This window comes from Sapajus apella, unplaced genomic scaffold (genome assembly GCF_009761245.1).
Source record: "Sapajus apella isolate SASKATOON/1434 unplaced genomic scaffold, GSC_monkey_1.0 scaffold66, whole genome shotgun sequence".
Classification (NCBI taxonomy): domain Eukaryota; kingdom Metazoa; phylum Chordata; class Mammalia; order Primates; family Cebidae; genus Sapajus; species Sapajus apella.
In genome coordinates this window covers 8,640,324-8,661,426 of record NW_022437006.1, presented here as the reverse complement: position 1 = coordinate 8,661,426, position 21,103 = coordinate 8,640,324, and the positions used below count along the sequence as shown (strand labels likewise).

General features: G+C 36.3%; 1 protein-coding gene across 1 annotated transcript in view; it reads left to right on the top strand.

The window, feature by feature from the left end:
* The window catches only part of NELL2 (neural EGFL like 2), a 365,165-nt gene that overhangs the window by 246,080 nt on the left and 97,982 nt on the right, over window positions 1-21,103 (top strand). The window contains exons 15-16 of the mRNA XM_032248374.1: window positions 15,112-15,234; window positions 18,876-18,971. Coding sequence (XP_032104265.1) covers window positions 15,112-15,234; window positions 18,876-18,971 — 219 coding nt within the window. The remainder of the gene's footprint in view (window positions 1-15,111; window positions 15,235-18,875; window positions 18,972-21,103) is intronic.

Sequence of the window (21,103 nt, the reverse complement as noted above, 5' to 3'; positions counted from 1 at the left end):
CACAGGGCACACTGCGGCCATGGCAAAGACTTTAGGTTTTATTCAAAATGGGAAAAGCAGCCAGGGAAGAGTTGAAAGTAGAGGGATGTCATGACCTGTTTTATGTTTTGAAATGATTGTTCTGCCTGCTGTATGAAATAAAAAGGCTACAGGTGAGTAGGTTTGCAGATTAACAGACTACATTCAAATATGTTGATATACATGTGATCTTTTTTAAAAATCATGTACTTTTAAACTTACAAGGAAAAAATTTTTTGAGATATGTTAGAGAAGGTTAATGATTACAATTGAGCTTCTTCTGATATATTTTGATTTTTTTTCCAATTACCTTTTGAATTTCATTTTACCTTAGATAACATAGAATTGTCTGAAATATTCACAAAAGAAGTAAAAATACTAACTGCTTTTGTGCTGGCAAGCTTGAGTGTTTCAATCCAATTCAGGAAAGATCGTGAGATAGGGTCATGTGCTGTTAGATTTGATTAACCCCAGTGTAATAAATACTTCTCTAGATTTGTTTTCTCTTAAATAGTTGATTGGAGACAGAGAGAGGAGGGTCCAGGAGTGTTTATATTTATATTCTAACAAGATCCAAAGAAAAACTTTCTGTTGCAAGTATTCAGCAATCAGGTCAGGAGCTTCTTAGAACATTCTAGATGGATTTTTTCTCCTCTTGGTGTATCATGCCAACCTGCTCCTTTTTTATGTATGAAAACATTCGGTCAACAAAGATGAAGTACTAAATTCTGGTCAGACACTCTGCCAAACACAGGAGACAGCAGAAGTACCTGCGGAAGGTTTGGCAGTGATAAATAATATGCTTGATGTAGAGAGCTAGGGGTCTCCTTTTGAAGTTTGCATTTGCACATCAAACATATATATTGTTTTTACTTGGATGTGTAGGGGTGGCTGGAGAGTTGGTTGATGCCATTATGGTGGGGCTAACTCCCTTTTAACCACTCTTTGTTATGTTAATAGGGGTATAAAAACAAAACACATCTTTATAATAAAGTAGCTCATCACCTAGAAGCAAACATTGTAGGCAAGTACACAACTGCCATGTAGGGTGTTCAGTACCACAATAAAGGAAAGCACAGCAGTCTAAGAAAACAGTTTAGGCAAAGATGCTGGGGTCATGAAAGCCATGAGGTAGTGACAGAGAATAGATATTTTTAAAACACAAACTTTCCTATCCCCAAAATAAATCTTTAATTAACATCAGTAGCGTACTTTCCCCAACATTCACTTGTTCATCTTCTCTTTTATGGAGAATGAAGAGACCAGGTTATAAGACAGAGAAGCAGGAGCATTAGTGAGTCACCGTCAACTTGATCAATCTGTCATAGAGGCCCAGGAGGCTACTTGAGCCAGCTATGTTTTGATAACTGCAAATCTTTTTCATTTTGCCTTCCTGCCTTCCTCTTGTCCCACGTTACCTTAAGGGACATTCCGAGTGAGTGAATGGATTTTATCATCCATGGAAAGATATATGGAACATGTTTAAATAACATTACAAGAGTGCATCTGTAAATACACCTATTTGCCAGTTGTACTAGATCTGGAACCCTAGAGAAAAGAGGTGGGGGGAAAGAAAATAGTGAGGAGGGAGGTGCTGAGTATAATTAGAAGAGGGTAGAGTAAGAGCCGTGAATACAAAGAGTAAGCATTTGCCCCAGAGCAGGACATTGCTGATTATAATTAAAATACACACTTGCAGTTGGGGAGAAGAGTACATTATTTTAAAGTTTTTAATTTTGTGGAAAAATATAAGAAATTGAAATGAATAAATTGGAGAGAGATGTGAATAAAACTTGCAACTGGGAAGCAAGGGCGAGAAACAGATATAAGAAGGCAAGTAGTGGAAAGAGAAGGGAAAGTAAAGCATCAGAATCAATCCCCATTTGTTGTCATTCAGTTGCTTCTTAAACTACACTTCTTCTGGTCTTTGGGTCAGATTTCTATTCATGTCTAAGCAACAGTCTAATTGGGATCCTAGAGGCCAAAGACATAAGGAAAAATGACAAGCATCAGGAGAAGTGAAGAGTTAGCTTGTTGGTGTGAGAAACCACCGGGGAAGGAGAATGATAAATTGACGTTAAAGTGTTTCTTAAACTCCTCTGAAAGGTTTCAGTGATTCCTGTGGGCAAGAGCTCCCCTCTGTGAGGAACAGCGAGAAGAATTACAGCAGTTTAAGAAAACTTATCAAGTAAAAGTGAATGATTCAGAGTGAGATTTAGAATAAAATCCATTTCAAATTCTTGAAAAAATAAAAGAGGAGGCACTCTAACCACATTATCAAAAGCGAATGTCCTTTTGTATTTTAGGGAAAAAAAAGATTTTTGGAATAACAGAAAAAAATATTTCACTATATTTCTAAATTGATTTCTGCCACTCCAGCAAACAAAACCGGGTATAAATTAGCCATTACTTGCTACTTAATATCTATCTATCTATCTATCTATCTATCTATCTATCTATCTATGTCTAGTGCATAGAAATTATATACATAGACACTCATATATACTATGTATTCACACACATATCCACATATATGCACACATAAAGAAATACAGTTGTATATATTGTATTTTGAGGGAATAACATCTATAGATATCTTGAGGATGAGAATTCTGCCTTACTCGTCTTGTAATGACCACAACTCGAATTTAAGCACAGGAGACCTTAACACATGTTTATAACATCAATAAACACACCACTGCAAATAAAAATATTAAAGGATCTTTAAAGATATTTTAAAGGATCTTTAAAAATATCTCTAAACTGTTAGAGGTAATTAAATAGTCTGAAATGCAGTAAACACAGAAGCATGAAATAAAAGTGCACAAAAGATACATTTAGATGCTTCTTCCTGTTTTATCAAGCACAATGTATGTAATCCTTTGGAATAGGAAATTGTCTTACATCTTGTATTTTGCTGCAGGAGGTATTAAAATAACATACTCTAAGAAAGATAAATTTTGTAATGAAACTCATTTTAAAATTAAGCCCCTGAATGAAGACACTGATGGATTTCTTTTGCCCCATAGTCTCATCACTCTAAAATCTGAGAAATCATTCTATTTTCTATATGCTGGAAGATTAAAGGTCAGAAAATAGTATTTGATCCAACTGTGGAAATCAAATAGCTTAAAATTCATTGGAAAGACTGTCTATCTTGGAATGCTATGGTTGTTTTTCTTAGGAAATTGTATATTTCAGAAGTTATCTTTTATATTTCATTTTGGTTTAGTTTGTTGAGTGTACTCTCTTATCTTATTTATTTGTAGATATTAAAGGAGAGTAGGCCTTAAAGTTTTCAAAAAAAGAACAGATCATATAGGCTTAAGTGAAGGTGATATTTTTCTCCAGCAGAGATTTTCACTAGCCTAGTGAAAGTCTTTTCTTTCTTTGAAATAAATGTCAATAGATGGAAAAACATGCCTCTTGCCAAATTTAGGGGCAGAACTGACATGAAAACACAGGAGCAACAAACTTGAACTTTTGCATTGGTGAAGTTAAGCATCATGATCTCTTAAGCAGTGTGTAGACACTTTTCTAAATATTAAATTTCACACGTGTTACAGGGATTCTGAGTGAGTGCAATGAATTCTGGATGTGAAATACTCTGAGAAATTGAAAAATGTTGATTTTTGCATATATTGGAACCTGTCATTGATTCATCCATATTTATCAAGGGCCTAAAATGTGGCAAGTGTTATGGCAAGATGTGAGGCTTCAAAGATCTATACTAACATTTTCTGTCTCAAGAAGAATACTGATTATGGAGGGACAGGTAAGAGAGTTAACAATCCCTGGCAGCATGATGATAGCTAGTCTAATAATAACTCATGAAGCACTATGCACACCAGGATTATTCTCAGTGCTTTCCAGATGGTACCACACATAACTCCATGAAAGGCATGCATATCCAGAGTCCCTTATGTACAGATCTGAACTCCAAACAATCTGGACAGCTTTGACCATCAAATATTTATTTACTTTATTTTCTTTGTTTTGTATTATTTTGATTTCAAAGAAGTTCTATATGGATGTGGTTAAAAAAAAGTTTAAGTACAATAACAATGAGTAAATCTGCATGAAGAATGTAGGTACTTGAAATGTTTGTTTTTAAAAATTCATTTAGCAGCAAAATTTGATTAGATGTGAGGCTATTTTGCATTTTTATTGATCCCATTTGGTTTGATTGGTCATAGTTTTACTATCAAAATATTTGATTATTGAGTATGGCTGCAGATTCTGTGGGGGATTTTACTTCTGTACTCTTTTTAGACTCATTTTATAAAGGAGGAGTCTGTGGCTTGAAGAGATTAACTAACTTGCCTAAGACCTCAAATTCTGGCTAGTAAAAGGAAGAGCCAGAATTTGAGCTGAGGTAGCCTGACTCCAAAGTCCTTTCACCTAACCACTTCACATTCTGGCTTTCAAATGTTGTAACTAAATGAAACGCAAGGCTCTACAGGGCTCATCTAAATGAGGCAGAGAGTTTCAAAGGTTTTCTGAAGAAGGAGGTTCTGTGTGATATAAGTGGGACGTGAGTAGAAGAGTTAAGCAAAGAAAATGGGAAAGGGCTTTCTGGGCAGAGAACAGCACATGTGGAAGCAAGGAAGCACATGTGAAAGACTTGGCCTTTAGTAGAGTCTCAACAAATGATATTACTACTAAAAGTTGCAGTGGGTACATCATTGTGCAGTTTGGTGAAAGCATAGGGACATGATGAAAGCTTTAATGAGGATGTGGTGTCTTGATGGCCAGTAAAAACAATGGTGTGCCACCAATAGCAAAAGTAAGAGATAGGAAGAGAGAGTGGGGAGGAATGGTGGGGCAGAAGGAAAGGAGATTAGATTTTATAAAAAGTTATTCTGATAATAGTCTGAAAATGCACCAAACTGGAGACAGTGTTGTCATCACAGATTAGATTTTATAAAAAGTTATCCTGATAATAGTCTGAAAATGCACCAAACTGGAGACAGTGTTGCACTAATCCAAACAAGAACTATTTAGTGCCCAGTTTTGGATACCTGCAGAGCAAAGAAGATAGAGGTGTGAGGATAGAAATGAGGACTTTCAAGAAAAAAGAATCCAGCTGACTTGGCCCCTGGATGAATGTGTGGAGTGAGAGGAAGGGAAGGAGGAGTCTATGGTGACCCCCAGATTCCTGGTTGGGGTGGAAGAAAAACTTAAGCATGGATTTAGCTGTATATTTATCTGTGGATGGGAAATATGAGGAATTCTTTCCTGATGACCTGAGCATTTATCTGTGAGGTCGTTGGTGGAGTAATGTGCTGAGGATGGAAATGGGGGAAGGACTTGAAGAGACAGTAAGAGATACCACAGGACTCCCATTCTGGAATACCTTGAATATTCAGCATTGTCAGGTCTCTGAATGTTTTGCATGTTAGATTGACACACATTTTAGAATCAATAATACATTCCTTAACAGATATTCACTGGAGACCAATTTTGTGCCAGTCATTTTGTGTTGGATGTTGGGGGTGATGAATTAGACCTAAGTTGTCATCTAAGTGGTGGTTGTTAAGAAGATTTGGGGTGAAAACAGTGTTTATTTGGTTTATGAGCACCATCAATAGAGTAAATTTTGTTTATTTACCACCTAAGGTGGTCCTTCCTTTTATATTTTCACTTTTTAATTATATTTTCTCTGTCATCAAAACAAAACAAAACCCAGGTGAACAAGAATAACAAAATACCTAAAAATAAGAGGCCCTCTTATAACCATTCATCTCATCACCACCTTCCCAGTTTCCCAGTTTAACTTGGGAAAACCTAAGTTATCTAAAGTGTTTCTTCCTCTTGACCCAAATATTGATTCACTTTGGAGCCCAAATTTGGAGTACAAATCTATTCCTTTCTCCATCATTTTGTCCATTATACTTTAGACCCCCTATTCAAAACAGTTTAATTCACAAAAGCATAGGGATGAATAAAATGAATAAAATAAATAAGACATGGTTCATGCCTTAAGGGATTCAAATCTTGTGATTTTGCCGTAAACTTCCTAATGATTCCTCCAGTGTCCTTAGTAATTCCTTATGCTGCATGTATACGGTACTTAGCCCAGTGCTTGGCAGGTGATAAGCACTGTTTCTTTGTTTTCTTTGTCATCAACACCCCTCCTCATCCTTCTCCTCCTCTTCTTCCTTATCCTCCTCTCCCTTCTCATTCTTCTCCTCTTCTCTCAGTGTTGCACAGACTCCTGTCTCAACTCCAAGAATAATCTGACTCGAATGGAGAAGAATAAAAGGAAGAAAGAGGGATTAAAAACAGAGAGAAATGCTAACTTGCTAACATGAGAAGCCCATTTTGTCAAGGAAAGTTAATCTGTCCTCATCTGCACCTTACTATTAGATTAGTTTTCCTGCAAATTTACTCTAATTTTTTCATGCCACCTTTTCTTCTACAGCTGGAAGCAGCTATTTCTTGCCCATCAAATAAAATTGTGCTGTATTCTGGACGCTACCAATACTTATTCCTTACTGTTCTCTTTTAGTCATCATCATCTGCCAGCTCAAGTACTTGAGGGCCCTGTTATGCCCCATGCTTTTATCTTGTGCACCTGTGTTTTCTCCTGATGTGGCATTCTTTCCCATCTTTATCCTTTTCTGTTAAAAATACTTCCTGTCTTCCAAGAGCCACCTGTTCAGCCTGTTTCCCATGTAATGCTTTCCCAGGCCCTTCTCTTTGAGCTTTAGCTTCATGAGAGTTTTGTTTACAGGTTGTATATTTTAAAGCACTGAAGGTCTTGCCTTGTTGCTTTCTAGCTATGTGACTTTGGACAAAGCACCTAATTGCTCCAAGCAAGCTCTGTAATCTCATTTGTAAACTAAAATTAAAAATAATACCTAACTGAGCAGGCCTTTTGTGAAGACTAAGGGGGATAATGCATATAAAACACTTAGCAAAGTGCTTTACAGTCTGTAGTAAGCACTTAAAAATTTAGCTACTGTCATTGTTACTATTATTATTTTCTCTGTTATGGCACTAAACAACTTCTATAATATATCATAGTTAGTTATCTATTTGTGTCACCAGTCCTCCAGTAGTTAAGAAGTTCCTTGGGGTCATAGATAACAGATTATCGATCTTTGCACTCTCCAGAGCACTAGAATAATATAGTAGAAACCTTAAAATCATGTGTTGAGAAAGCAAATCTAAGTTATCTGGTTGTAAGATTTTTAGTGCCCTTCAATGTGTTCAGACAAAGCTTATTTGTTGAAACACAAAGTATTATAAAACATGTTTTTGTAATAAAATCAATATTTAGATTACCTTATGAAATTACTATAAAGAAAAGGAGGAAACTTGAGTATGCTTGGGTTGTTAAGATTCTTGATCAAATAAGGATTAGGAAAGGGGGCTAAGCATAAGTGAAAAGACTAGAAGAAAATCAACCAAGCATGTCAGGAGAAGAAAATCACAACAAATGTCTAGTTGCCAAGTAAACTGAAGAATAACAAGAAGTCAGTATTGAATCGGTGAGGTCAGTGAACAAGAAACTTAAATAGTGAATTAAAAATGCCTTAGTGTTAAAAATGACTTTTATAGAATTTGCTACTGATGTGGGCATCAAACAAGTTTATAGTATGACTTCTGGCAATCACGTTAGTAGCATTAAAAATAGATTTCTGGGGCCGGGCGCGGTGGCTCACGCCTGTAATCCCAGCACTTTGGGAGGCCGAGGCGGGTGGATCACGAGGTCAAGAGATCGAGACCATCCTGGTCAACATGGTGAAACCCCGTCTCTACTAAAAATACAAAAAAATTAGCTGGGCATGGTGGTGCGTGCCTGTAATCCCAGCTACTCAGGAGGCTGAGGCAGGAGAATTGCCTGAACCCAGGAGGCGGAAGTTGCGGTGAGCCGAGATTGCGCCATTGCACTCCAGCCTGGGTAACAAGAGCGAAACTCCGACTCAAAAAAAAAAAAAAATAGATTTCTGTTAAAATGACATGGTAGTAAGTAAAATTTTTTTGTAATGTAAAGTGAGTAAATAAGGTAATCATAAGAAACAAAATGAATAGCTGTTGCACAATATGTCAGCAGGCACTTTTCCCTTGATGTAATCATTGAAAGTAGTGGCACTAGTGGCATTTTGGAAACCAGAAAAATGTCCAAAATATATTTGATTTGAGAAAAGATTGTGAGGAGAGCAAACACTGTGCGACATTTAGGCTCTCTCCACAGAATTAAAATGAAATGGAAAAGAGAAGATATCTATCTAATAAAAGCAAAAGAAATTGTCCACTGAAGTAGATAATAAGTAATTTTTTGAGCGTCTTTATTATTGCCAGCAATTTTACATTCATCCTTTAAATTTATTCTTCAGAGCTACTCTTTCGTGTAGATCTTAATTTCCTCATTTTAAACTTTGAAAGCTTAGCTTTCTCAAATCCAGAGAACTAGGATAAAATGGCATCTAAAACTAGCCTGTCTGGAAGTTATAATATGTACTATATACACGGCCTCCCTGCAATTGTTCATTACAATAGTACATAGTTTACTCTTATTTTCTACTTTATATTTCAAATTTAGTTGTCCTGTTACAGCATAGTTGATCAAGGACATTTAAAATCATCTAATGAATTATAACACGATATTTTCATATAGCAGGTTGCTAAATATCTGTGAAAGGGAAGGAAAGAAGAAGGGAGAAGGAAGGAAGGAGTACCACTTTTTTCTTATAGACCTAAAACCATCTGGAAATTGTGGAGTTGTAATATAGAACGTTCTTTACACTCAGCTTGTACTCATTTTGGAAAGCTCTGCAGTAGAACAATTACCTTGTGAAGGTACTGAGGTTCTGTGGACAGGTCAGAGAGTTGTTTAGTATCCTAAGAGAGAGAGTATATTTTATCTGAGGATTCATTGTTGTTGCCATTCTTTTTGGAATAAAGCAAGGGGTCTCAGTGTTGCAGATCCACGGGCCATGTTATTCATACGCTCTTCACAAACCAGTGCAGGTCACTACATATTGCTTTGGTGGGGACACTTACAAGTGATGCTTATGGACGAACTTCTGTAAAACCCATTGATATCTTAAGATAAGCAATCTAGTCTACAGGAGTATTAGCGGAAGATGACTAAGCAGCCATATATTTTTTGGATAAACCATCCTTCTATACATGTAGTTTTATACTGTTGTTATAAGCTACTCAAGCAATTCATACCTCTTCTATAGGATTCTCTGCTCTAAGACTGACTTATGTAGCATTCAGTCTAAGGGAGCTTGTTCTCAGGTTTCTAGTAATCAGATGATAGTGAAGACTAGAGGTTGGTTGTCACTATGTTTAGGGCCATATCCTGCTAGAATCTAAGAGAGAATTTACTCATGTGAAATGTATATTCCAGAAAACATTTGAGTTAGGGAAAGTGAAGCAGCTTTCTTTGTGAAACTTATACCTGTATGTTACTATAGCTGCTGTTTTTCCAACATTTTCAAATTTTAACAGAAGAGTAGAAGATGCAAGATAGGCATCTTCTTGTGGCTGGAGAAATACATCAGAGAAGAAACTTTCTCTGAGGGTAGTCAGCTGACTATGAAAGTATGTTATGTTCTGTTACCAGAAAAGCAGAATCTAGTGTATAAAGGTGTGAGCTAGAGGATCTAGGATATTGCTGGTAGAATGAAGCAGAATTATCCAGCACAGTGCGCAATGTTTCTAGGGCCCGACGACTGGTGTTAGAGGAGAAGGTGTCTGTTTACCAAACTGACTTAATGTTGAGCTTCAAGAGATTTTTAAGTGCGGGCAATTAGTGCCAGAGTCTAAGTTCTGTGAGCTGGTTACTTTGTTTTGCCGGTATTTGAACTTGAACATGTTGTTGTTATCCTTTTCTTTTAAAAACTTCTTTCTACCTTGTGAAAATGTGGGTATTAGTATGAACAGAAAGTGATGTCTGTCCTTTGCCTTAAGAAGTGCTATAATTCTTTTTTTTTTTTTTTTTTTTTTTTGAGACGGGGTTTTGTTCTTTTTTCCCCGGCTGGGGGGGAATGGGCGCGTTCTGGGCTCACCGCCACCTCCGCCTCCTGGGTTCAGGCAATTCTCCTGCCTCAGCCTCCTGAGTAGCTGGGATTACAGGCACGTGCCACCATGCCCAGCTAATGTTTTGTAGTTTTAGTAGAGACGGGGTTTCACCATGTTGACCAGGATGGTCTCTATCTCTTGACCTCGTGATCCACCCGCCTCGGCCTCCCAAAGTGCTGGGATTACAGGCTTGAGCCACCGCGCCCGGCTAGAAGTGCTATAATTCTAATAAGACTCCTTTTGGACAGTGTTTTTAAAGAAGTATAAATATAGTAAAAAAGATTATAACGGCCTTTTCTTCTGTAAAGCAGCAGAATACTTCACATACAACAAAAAGACATTAAGCTGTGTAAACATTAAAAACCTCTGGATAATTACAAAGAAGAACACCAGAATAAAAAGGAGTAGATTGCGAAAAACAAGCATTAAATATGTTGGGCAACTCTATTACATAGCAATCAATAGGCTGAGTTTTGGAGTCAGATGTAATTCACAGCTCTACCACTTACTAGCTGTGTGTTCTTGGGCAAGCTCACTTAGCCTTTCCAAGTCAAGTTTAATTTTCTGTAGTAATAATGTTTTCTAGTTAATATAAGGATTAAATTAGATAATACATATTACAAAGTATGTGGTATGTAGTAAGCACTGAATTGTAGCTATGATTATTATAAATTATTCAGTGTGATTCAAATTTATAAGGGCCTCGAGATTCCAAAAACAAAAGAGACAAACTACGTGAATGGTATATTAATCTGGAATCTGCACCTGCCCTCACCATCACATGTAAAAAAATATACATGTCAAATTCTTCATTCTGCAAGAAGTCATTCTTGGAAACCTACCTGACCCAACCAGATCCTCTCTTGATCTCTTGCAGCTCTCTGTAAGCAGTGTTTACTTTTCTGCTTTAGCAATTTCTCATAATGAAACCATTTACTAAAGGCTTTGTGTTTTTGTCTTATATCTTCAACTAAGAAGTGTAAGCTTTTTGAAGGCAGCTACCCTTATAATCATTTTTAACCCTCAAATATTTTAATACTAAATAGATATTGAAGAAAAATATACTAAATTGAATTTAAATACAGATACATTTAAACGATGACTTTTCACTCCTATTTTCTGCAGTATTTGCATTTTGTATTATACTGAAATTTTTTAATAGAACATGGGTTATGCTCTATTGTACATCTATTTTGAAATCACAGTGAGGAGAGCTCTGTGAATTTTAGAGCAGCTAATTTGTTTCTAGGAGCACATTCATTCTGCAAACAGCTCAATATGAATACCAAATTTAAACCTCATTTTAAGTTCATGTTATTATGACTGATAACACTGTTGGATATGGAATCTTAAAATGATTTTAGATACATTAGCATACCCAGGTTAACTTAGGGGTTAATCAGTGAACGCCAAGTATTATTGTTATATATAATGTCTGCATTTGAAGGCATCCAAGTGCGTATATTGTTACTTTTTTTTCCCGGTGGAGGAACTTTACTATATTGTGTCTCATTATTAGTAGTATAAAATCAGGTTTTTATTGCATGTGGAGATACCGAACAAAGAAATTATGACACACAGAAAAAAATCTTTTCTAGCTATCACTGTACAATGATAGATTCTATATGTAATGTTTCATAGTGATTGACATCCAACTTACTTCTTATTAGTATTGCTGAGTAATGGTGTTTTTCTTCAATATCTTTCTTTCTTTTATTCATTTCATTTAAATATCAAATTCACAGACATAAAGAATAATTAAATTCTGATTAAAATAACCATGTGCTGATATTTTTGATGAAGAAGAGTCAGAAAGTGATGCATTTGGTTTCACTTCGAGCTATTACTTGGATTGTCATATCATATAAACAATAAATTTTTTACTGAAGACGTGAAGATAGTATTGAGTCTTATGGATTGGATAATCCAAACATCAGAACTGAATGTCCACCTTTCAATATATGGGACATAAACCTTGAAATTTATTCACTATTACGTACTGACATGATTTTCTTAAACAATGGAACATAATATTGATTTAAATTTTTCCTTAGAATTTCCCTCATTCTATTTAATTTTTCTTACTCTATATTGGAAGTGTTGGAGAAAGTGTTAGAAGTGGAGACGTGAACTAGTGATTTGATGGTGGAGTCCTCAGGGATGTGTGACTCAGAGAAAGGATGAGAAATTGACATTTGACCAAAATTGGAAATGGAGCACCAATAATTAATTATTTATTGAGTTGACTTTACAGAATATTTGCTCTTTGCTTCATTTACATTCTGTTTTTGTGAAGGATTATCAAATCTTCTGTGGGACTACAGGCATTTAAAAACGCTTTTCCTAAGCTCACAGTTTACTTTAGTTCATAAATTTTAACGATAATCAACTTTAAGTAGTGTGAAAAGATTTAAAATGATAGTGTAAAGGAGTTATTATTTTCTGTTTTCAAAAGATGTCCTGCTATCTTAATATTTGAAATATGCAAAATTAAAACTGCATCATAGTAAAATCAATGTGAAAAACCAGCTCCGATTTTTCAGAGCTCTGTGTTTGGCATGTAGTCTATAATTGAACAAACTATATTGTCTTGAATGATGGCAACAGAAGTAGTTCCTATCTTGCTTCATCTATTCATTCAATTATTTATTCAAGAAACACTCTTTGCATGCTTAAATGAGACACAAAGAAAAATACAAAATTCTGGTTTAAAAAATCACAGTCCCAGAGTGGAGCTTAAGAATAGAGAACTAAAGAGAAATGAACATAAAATGAGAATAACAGAACCTGGTGTATGGTGTTAGGGAAAATAGACAGTAGCCCCTAACTCTGTAGGAGGGGGAGACTAAGATACCTTTACACAACACATGACATTTTATTGTAATCTTTGAAAATGGTAAGAGTTTTCCAGGAGAATCTGTGGGGAAGGACACTTCAGCCACAGGAAGCAATATATATAAAGGCATGGATGCATTTAAAGCCTTCAGAGCTGTATTTGCCTTTGAATTGCCTAGGATCCCACTTTCTCATTTCAGTAACCATGAGAGTAAATGACAACAGAGGAAATCAGTTCCCAGGTTGTGTAATTATTTAGCGTTTATTAAACATTATCATACTAGATGCTAAACTGAATCTTGTTAGGTCCTTTCTCTGCCTGGTGAGTATGGTCTAATTAAAAAGACAACCAAGGCGGGATTAAAACAGCATCAAATCAATCAGCAGCTGTCTTTTAAGGGCCTACAGCTGTCCACATAGAAATTTATAGATTAACTGTGGCACTTTGAATTGCACTGGGAAGAAAATTGGCAGCAGGTGCAAACTAGATTCAAAGTGTAGATTTATTTTGCTTCAGGCAGCAGAACCCAAAGGTAGGTGGGTTGCCCATTCTAGCCCTTCTGAAATTTTATGGTGGTCCAAGGGTAAGCCTCACTTAGGAGACCCATATATAATCTAGTTCTCTTCTAAGCTACTGATAGTAAGCATGAATTTATAAAAACTATGAAATTTTCTGTTATACTAGATAATAAAGATAGAATTTTGTACAATTTTGGGTTATTTTGCCAGGAATTTAGAAAATAAGTTATCCATTTGTGCAATTCTAGAATCTTAGTGAATGAAATTTTTCTTTCCTCTAAAGGATTATTGGGAATAATCTCTAAGAATTTAATTACAGGGTTATAATTAAAGCTATCATAACTTTGTGCTTATATAGAATGAGACATAAAATGTCATAGCAGAATGTTAATTTTTATCTTTAAAAATAAACCAATGGGCATTTCATTTTAGTAGTTGAAGTAAGTGATTTTAGTCTAATCTTAACTGTGTATGCCAAAGATAATTTATAGATATATTACAAGTTACAGATCTATTATGCCAAAGACAAGTTATAGATGTATGATCATTATAATATCTGGAATGCAGAGTTCTAAAGTAAAAATTAAATATTTCATTGATTTCATGATTTATATCATATGGAATTAATGGCTCAATCAATGTAGTTTATTAAAATATATATTTTATTTTAGGCCTGAATAATATTGATGTAAGAGACTGAGTACTAAGTTGTGCCACTGTAGGGATTTTAGATGGCTGAACTAATTTGTGTGCATTTTCTCATATTTCATTACCTTCTCATCTTGATTTTGATGTTAGATTTGTTTGCCTTCTCATGTTCACTGTATTTGTTCCTTACATTTACGTCTTTGCTGAATGCTGAGCTAGAATTCTGAAGTTACTTGATATTCCTGTGAACTTGGGCAGGCTATGTAAACACTCTGAGCCACCATTGAGTCACCTTTAAAATGGTTGCAATGACATTGGTTCTGCCTCTCCCACAGGGGTACTGGAAGGATAAAAAAATTCAATGCTTTCTAGAGTTTCAAGTTATAAGCAGTGAGAGCAGATACTGTATTGATTACATATTCTAATGATTGTATTTACTCATATTACAAAAGCAAGTTTGTCTTAATAGATTTGTGATACTTTCTTTGCAGAGTGAGGGAACTTACTAAAGAGATCCAATATTCCCCTGACAGTTTGCATAAGTATCTTTAGGCCTGCAAGTGTGGCTACAGGTGCTAACAGCAGGCACCTAACTCCTAGAACTTGAGCCTTATTTTCCTACAGGTCATGACTCACAAAGCAATACAATTTCACATCCTCCCTGTCGTCCTTCACATGCTACAGGGATGAGTTAGGTGGCAGATTTATTTCATGAGAGTAACTCCCCAAATATTAACTATATACAGCTGACTTTGGAATCTACTTTTAGAATTATTCTTCATCATTGCCTCCCCTCTCTATTTCTTCCAACCATTGGTAGGTCTTTTGTCCAAATTCTTTTGCATTCAGTGTTTGTGGATGTGTGGACTTGTATGTACATGAAGAGGAGTATACAATACTTCAAAATCTGAGCTCTTCTGTAATTTATAATTTGTTATATCTGTGGTTGAAATAATTTACCATGCAATAACCAAGATTGAAGGTGTAGTTTAAAATATATTAGCTTTGGAACTATAACTTTGAGTAACAAAATTGTATTTCTCATTCCAGAACATGATGAGTGTATCACAAATCAGCACAACTGTGATGAAAATGCTTTATGCTTCAACACTGTTGGAGGACACAACTGTGTTTGCAAGCCGGGCTATACAGGGAATGGAACAACATGCAAAGGTAAAAGATTTAAATGTCAATGTCTCTTCCATTATGTATAATGCAATCCATCTCTACCTTCCGCTACACTTTATCATTACTGTTATGTAACTTCCAGGTACATCCTACAGACATCAAAAGCTTTGATGTGTGACTCATAGTCTTTCCCTCAGGTCTTGACACCCTCCTGAGTTACTTCAGTATAACTCAGCTCATTTGACCATTTGACTCATTTGACCATTCAGCTCATTTGACCTAATGTTCCTTGACCTTAGCCACAGTGGTTTTCATCTCTGTTCCTTTCTAGCAAACCACAGCCGTCATCACATCCTGGGCGTTTTTGTGGAGAATTGCTCCATCTTGGTAATCTTAAACTTCAACATTTTATTGTCTAATCCCAAGTTCCTCTTCCAGTTTGCTCAGTCTGTTCTTTCTATACCTTTTGATCTTCAATTTCCTTGAATCTTCCTTTTCATCGGATTTACCACTCTCCCAGCTTCAGGTGTTTCTTTTTGAGCCCAAACATGCATATATCATGATAGCTATTTTTCTGGCAGCGCTGTCAACCTATTTGTTATGCTACCATGTGAATCACCTCCATTTTGGGTCAGTCTGACAGTTTTTCTTTGCTTTCTTGTGAGCTGTCAGACACTACTGTGGAAGATTATTTAACTAAAAATACTGATTCTCTAAATTTTATAGTTTCCTATTTTAGCTGGTTTGTTAATGTCGATTGATAATTCTTTTAAATGTCCTGTTGAACTCAGATTTCTGTTTTCATCAGTGGACTATACAGCTGTAGCTCACCACAATCCATTAACTCACCTTTCCCCCACTGCCCTCTTTCCTTCCTATCTGCCAACGGAAATAGAAGATCTTTCTGGAAACTCTACAAACTCCCATAGTATAATGTTTACATCCTTTATGATGTCATATGATTGATCCAATTTAGGCATTTTTAGCTGAAGAACTGCTGATTTCTCAAATATACTATGTTCGTTATCTCAGGGTTCACTAAAATCAGTTTGCTATGATACTGTGTCTTTGTGAGGTAGGAAAGAACAAGAAATGGCTGTTAATGCAGTGGTTTATGAGCATGGGTCTTAAAGCCTGGTCTACAAAAATACACTGTAGCAAGAGATGGGTGGGCCGAAGGTTACTCTGATTTTCAACACTCCATGGAAATCATTAGTGTAGGTCATTTTGAAGAAAGCCTATTTATTTGGGTATTCAAATCCCACAAAAATTTCCTTGGAAAAACCAAACAAATCCTGAGAAAAGCTAAACTTTTAAAATGTAAAGTATAGTATGATAGTTCCCTCTTATCCACAGTTTTGCTTTTGATGATTTTCGTCACCCATGGTCAACTGCAGTTTGACAATGTTAAATGGAAAATTCTAGAAATAATTCTTAAGTTTAAAATTCTGCACCATTCTGAGTAGCATGATGAGATCTCTCACTGTCCATCCCCATCCCACCTGGGATGTGAATCATCACTTTGTCCAGTGTATCCACACTGTCTACTACTGGCCACCATTAGTCACTTAGCAGTCTTCCTGATTATCAGATACACTGTCGAGGCATCGCAATGCTTGTATTCAAGTAATCCTTATTTTCACTGATCTTGGTGGCTCACACCTGTAACCCCAGCACTTTGGAGGGCCAAGGCAAGTGAATTGCTTGGGTCTAGGAGTTTGAGACCAGCCTGGGCAACACGGCAAACCCCATCTCCACCAAAAAACAAAACAAAACAACTATCATGTACACAAACTAACTCAAAATGGGTAAAACAAAAACAAGTAATTGTTATTTTACTTAACAATGGCCCCAAAGTGCCATTGTGCAAGTAGTGATGCTGGCATTTTTTTATAAAATTGATCTATTTTATTATAAACTACTGTTGTTAATCTCTTAGTATGTATAACTTATATTTTAAACTTTATCAAAGTATGTCTGTATAGGAAAAACTACATAGTGTGTGTATATATATATATATGCATACTATGTATTTATATATTATATATACAACGTGTGTGTGTGTGTGTGTGTGTGTGTGTGTGTGTGTGTGTGTGTGTGTATTTCTGTACTGTGTGAGGTTTCAGGCATCCACTGGGGGTCTTGAAATGTATTTCCAATGGATGAGGGAGAGTACAATATAACTAAGTACTTAGGACCTCCCACAAATCATCTGGATGTTCTGAGAGTTTGCTTAGGCTTAAGGTTTCATTTAGGAGCCCTAAAGCTTTTCTCTTATTTATGTTTGATTCCAATTCCTATTTAGAATGAAGAAGAAAGTTCATAGAATAAAGAATTCTGAAAATTATGAAGAGATACAGATAATTCTTGTATTTGAAAGAAGAAAAACTTTCAAGGATCTCTAAATTCCTTCTGGAAGTTAGGACTACTGGTTGCCTTAATTAAGACTGTTCAGTTCCTGTGGATGTCTTAGTTGGGAATGGACAAAAGCTGAGAGATAAGTAGTTTAAATGTAGGAGCTGAATCATTGAATTCTGTGCAGTATCAACAGGCTGCAACCTTGCCAATTACTCCAGTGAAAATATATACATGGTCCGGCAGACATATTCTTTATCACTTATGAGGTTTAAACCAACAAAGCCAAATGAACTCTTTGGGTCCATTTCTTTAATTCATCACTAGAATTTCAGATTTCTACATTTTATTACTCTGAGTCAAGGTATCTTCTACCTAACCAGAGGAAGCACATGCTAGAAAACTATAGAAAAAAACTTTTGCCTCAATGTCTGGAACAAGCTGGTCTAATTCACTCCTTACAGACTTTGTCTAGCTGAGGAAGCAGCTGCTGAGCCTTATAGAGCCAAAGAATAAGCTCAGTCTCATCCATCTTGTTTTTCTCGTCTTCTCTTGTTGTGCTCACTTGTCTTGCTCTTCTCTCCTTCTTTTCTGCACTTCTTCCAAGACAGCACATTTCAAGAGATCACCCTTGCAATGGTTCAGACCTTGGCTCCCTTGCAATGGTTCAGCTTCCTACTCACAGAACAACTTCCCTCATTCCCAAAACCACTCTAATAAAACAGGCTATGCATTGTCTTTGCCCTTGATCCTGGATTCTGACCTATCCTTAGCAGAGGAATTGAAGAGTCTCCCTGAAGACTACTCTAATGACTTTTTCTTACTATCGGTTAATTCATTGCCAGGACAGGCTTACACATTTTTGAAGGATGGAACATTTCGTACTATTTTGGCACTTTGGCCAGTGTGAAAAATGGTCAGGGCCTCATGGGATTCAACCATTTCCTGTTTCATGGTCTCGTTGTTTAGATGGTGGTTCGTTCCATCTAGGATAGCTGCCATTTTCAGGTTTATTTTCAAGGTGGATTGTTGCAATGAGAAGAAATCTGAATTTTAATGTACTTCCTATTGTGTAAAGTTACTGTTTGTTGTTCAAATAAATTTCAATATTTTGTTTTATGGGTGAAATATCTCTTTAACATTGGAAAGTGTACTGTTTTACAAGTTGTGCTAAAGTTTCTTACATGTATGGGAAATACATGAATACAAAATTATAATAGCTTTTATAATTTGATGTTCACATCTCCAAGAGGATAATGAAAAGCTAGGTTTGGAGTTTATTAAACTACTTACTTCTAAAGTGCTAAAATAATGTATCTGAATTATTTTAGCATTTTGCAAAGATGGCTGTAGGAACGGAGGAGCCTGTATTGCCGCTAATGTGTGTGCGTGCCCACAAGGCTTCACTGGACCCAGCTGTGAAACGGGTAAGAATATCATTTCATCTTCTAGAAAATGAATTTTTACACCAATACATAAAGTAATCCATGAGGAAAATAATGTTTCAAGTTTCAAGTGGGCTCTCAAAGCGTGGAGCTATTAATAAGGAAGTGATAGGAGGGAGGGAGGTGGGAAATTTTAGTGATGCATTTCACTGGGCGATTCCCCAAAGTCACTCACTCTAGAAAGGTTTTGCAGCTATTATAATTAGAGCATATTGAACTTTTCAGAAGCATGTGTGGAATTACCCAGGATTTTATGACTTCATAGTTCATTTTACTCATTTGGAATCCATTTTTACTGGAATCTATATGACTATACTAAAGCCTAGACTTCAACTTATGGCCAATTGAGTGCCTAGGACATACTATCTCCAGCATCCACGATTAGGAATTTTTAATAAATTTTTATCTGGCCCTTTCGTTAATCATTAATAGTTATTTATCTACAAAATAATTAAAGTTTTCTACTCCTCAATTATTTCTCATCCAGATGCTTTCTGAACTTATTCTTTCTGATGGACATGAATATTACAAATTTTTAAATTATTTTAAAAACAATAGGGGCCGGGCGCGGTGGCTCACGCCTGTAATCCCAGCACTTTGGGAGGCCGAGGCGGGTGGATCACAAGGTCAAGAGATCGAGACCATCCTGGTCAACATGATGAAACCCCGTCTCTACTAAAAATAAAAAAAATTCAGCTGGGCATGGTGGCGCGTGCCTGTAATCCCAGCTACTCAGGAGGCTGAGGCAGGAGAATTGCCTGAACCCAGGAGGCGGAGGTTGCGGTGAGCCGAGATCACGCCATTGCACTCCAGCCTGGGTAAAAAGAGCAAAACCCCCCCCCCCCCCCCCAAAAAAAAAAAAAAAAAAAAAAAAACAATATATAGTCTATATATAACTTATAAGCCTAAAGCAGAATGTTTTGTTCAATGAAAAACACATCTTGGGAATTTAAAAAAATGTTTTGAGTATTAAGTCCTAATTAAAATCATACTAGTAGTGGTTCTGGTTGCTTTGGGTTCAGAGGGTTCCAATAGCAATGACCTCAGAGAGTCAGGTTATTCTTCCTAAAAGAAAGCTGCTGTCACTGGCAATTGACAGTTGCCATCTCATATTGCTTTTCATAAATCTCAGTGCAATAGATACGGTACATGCTCTGCCTCTATTCCACTTGCAGAGTCATCTGGTTTAATAAAAACACTGACTTACCAGAATGTGAGACAGAAAATGTTCTGCTTCATTTGGGAAGTGAACATTTTACTGAATAGAAACTGCTACTGTGCACAGAAAGATGCTCACAAAAGGGCTTGCATCACTGGATCATCTCTTTCCACAAGTACTGCTAAGTGGTGTTTTTCAAACTTCCGTGACTAATTGATTTCAAAAGTCTGTGACAGAAAATGCATAGTGACTATCTTTGATATGTGGGACTCTTTCTTAAGGGGATCATTTCCTAAATCAGAAGTTCCCTAATGTATTATGCATGCGAGTCACCTATAGAGATTGATAACTTATGAGAAATACAGGTTTTGAGTAATTACCCTATGAAATACTAAATCAAAATCAGGCACCTCTAATGCAATAGTCTTCTTATGTTTCTATGGCATGCTTTCCACCAGTATGCCCCTACACATCAAAGTGCACTGTGGACCTCCTGCACATCAGCGCCTCTGGTGACAAGGCTTCCTGAATACAGCATTTTTGTGCTGCTTCTGGTATAGAGGCTCGATACAGAAATACTGGCTTTTTCAGGACATTTCAATGGTGTGAGAATAATGGTGTGAAATTTTGAAATAAAAGCTGTCCCAGAAAATCTGGGATGAATAGCAGCCATGCACTATCCTGCACAGCATTCTTCCACTAGGAAGAAATATCACAAGATTGCAGAAATCTGGAATGGTATAAAATTAATATTGGCAATGAAATATTGAAGACTGGTTTTAAAAATAACCCAAGAGAACATGTAGCTTGAGAACATTTCATTATCCTTAAACCTTCAGTCTATAAGAAGACAATCCCAGACTAATTCTAAATAGCTGTCTGTAGCAGCCAAGGGCTTTGAGAACAGATGTGGACTCAACATCTAGTTGTACTGTTTATATTTTATGTTGCTTGG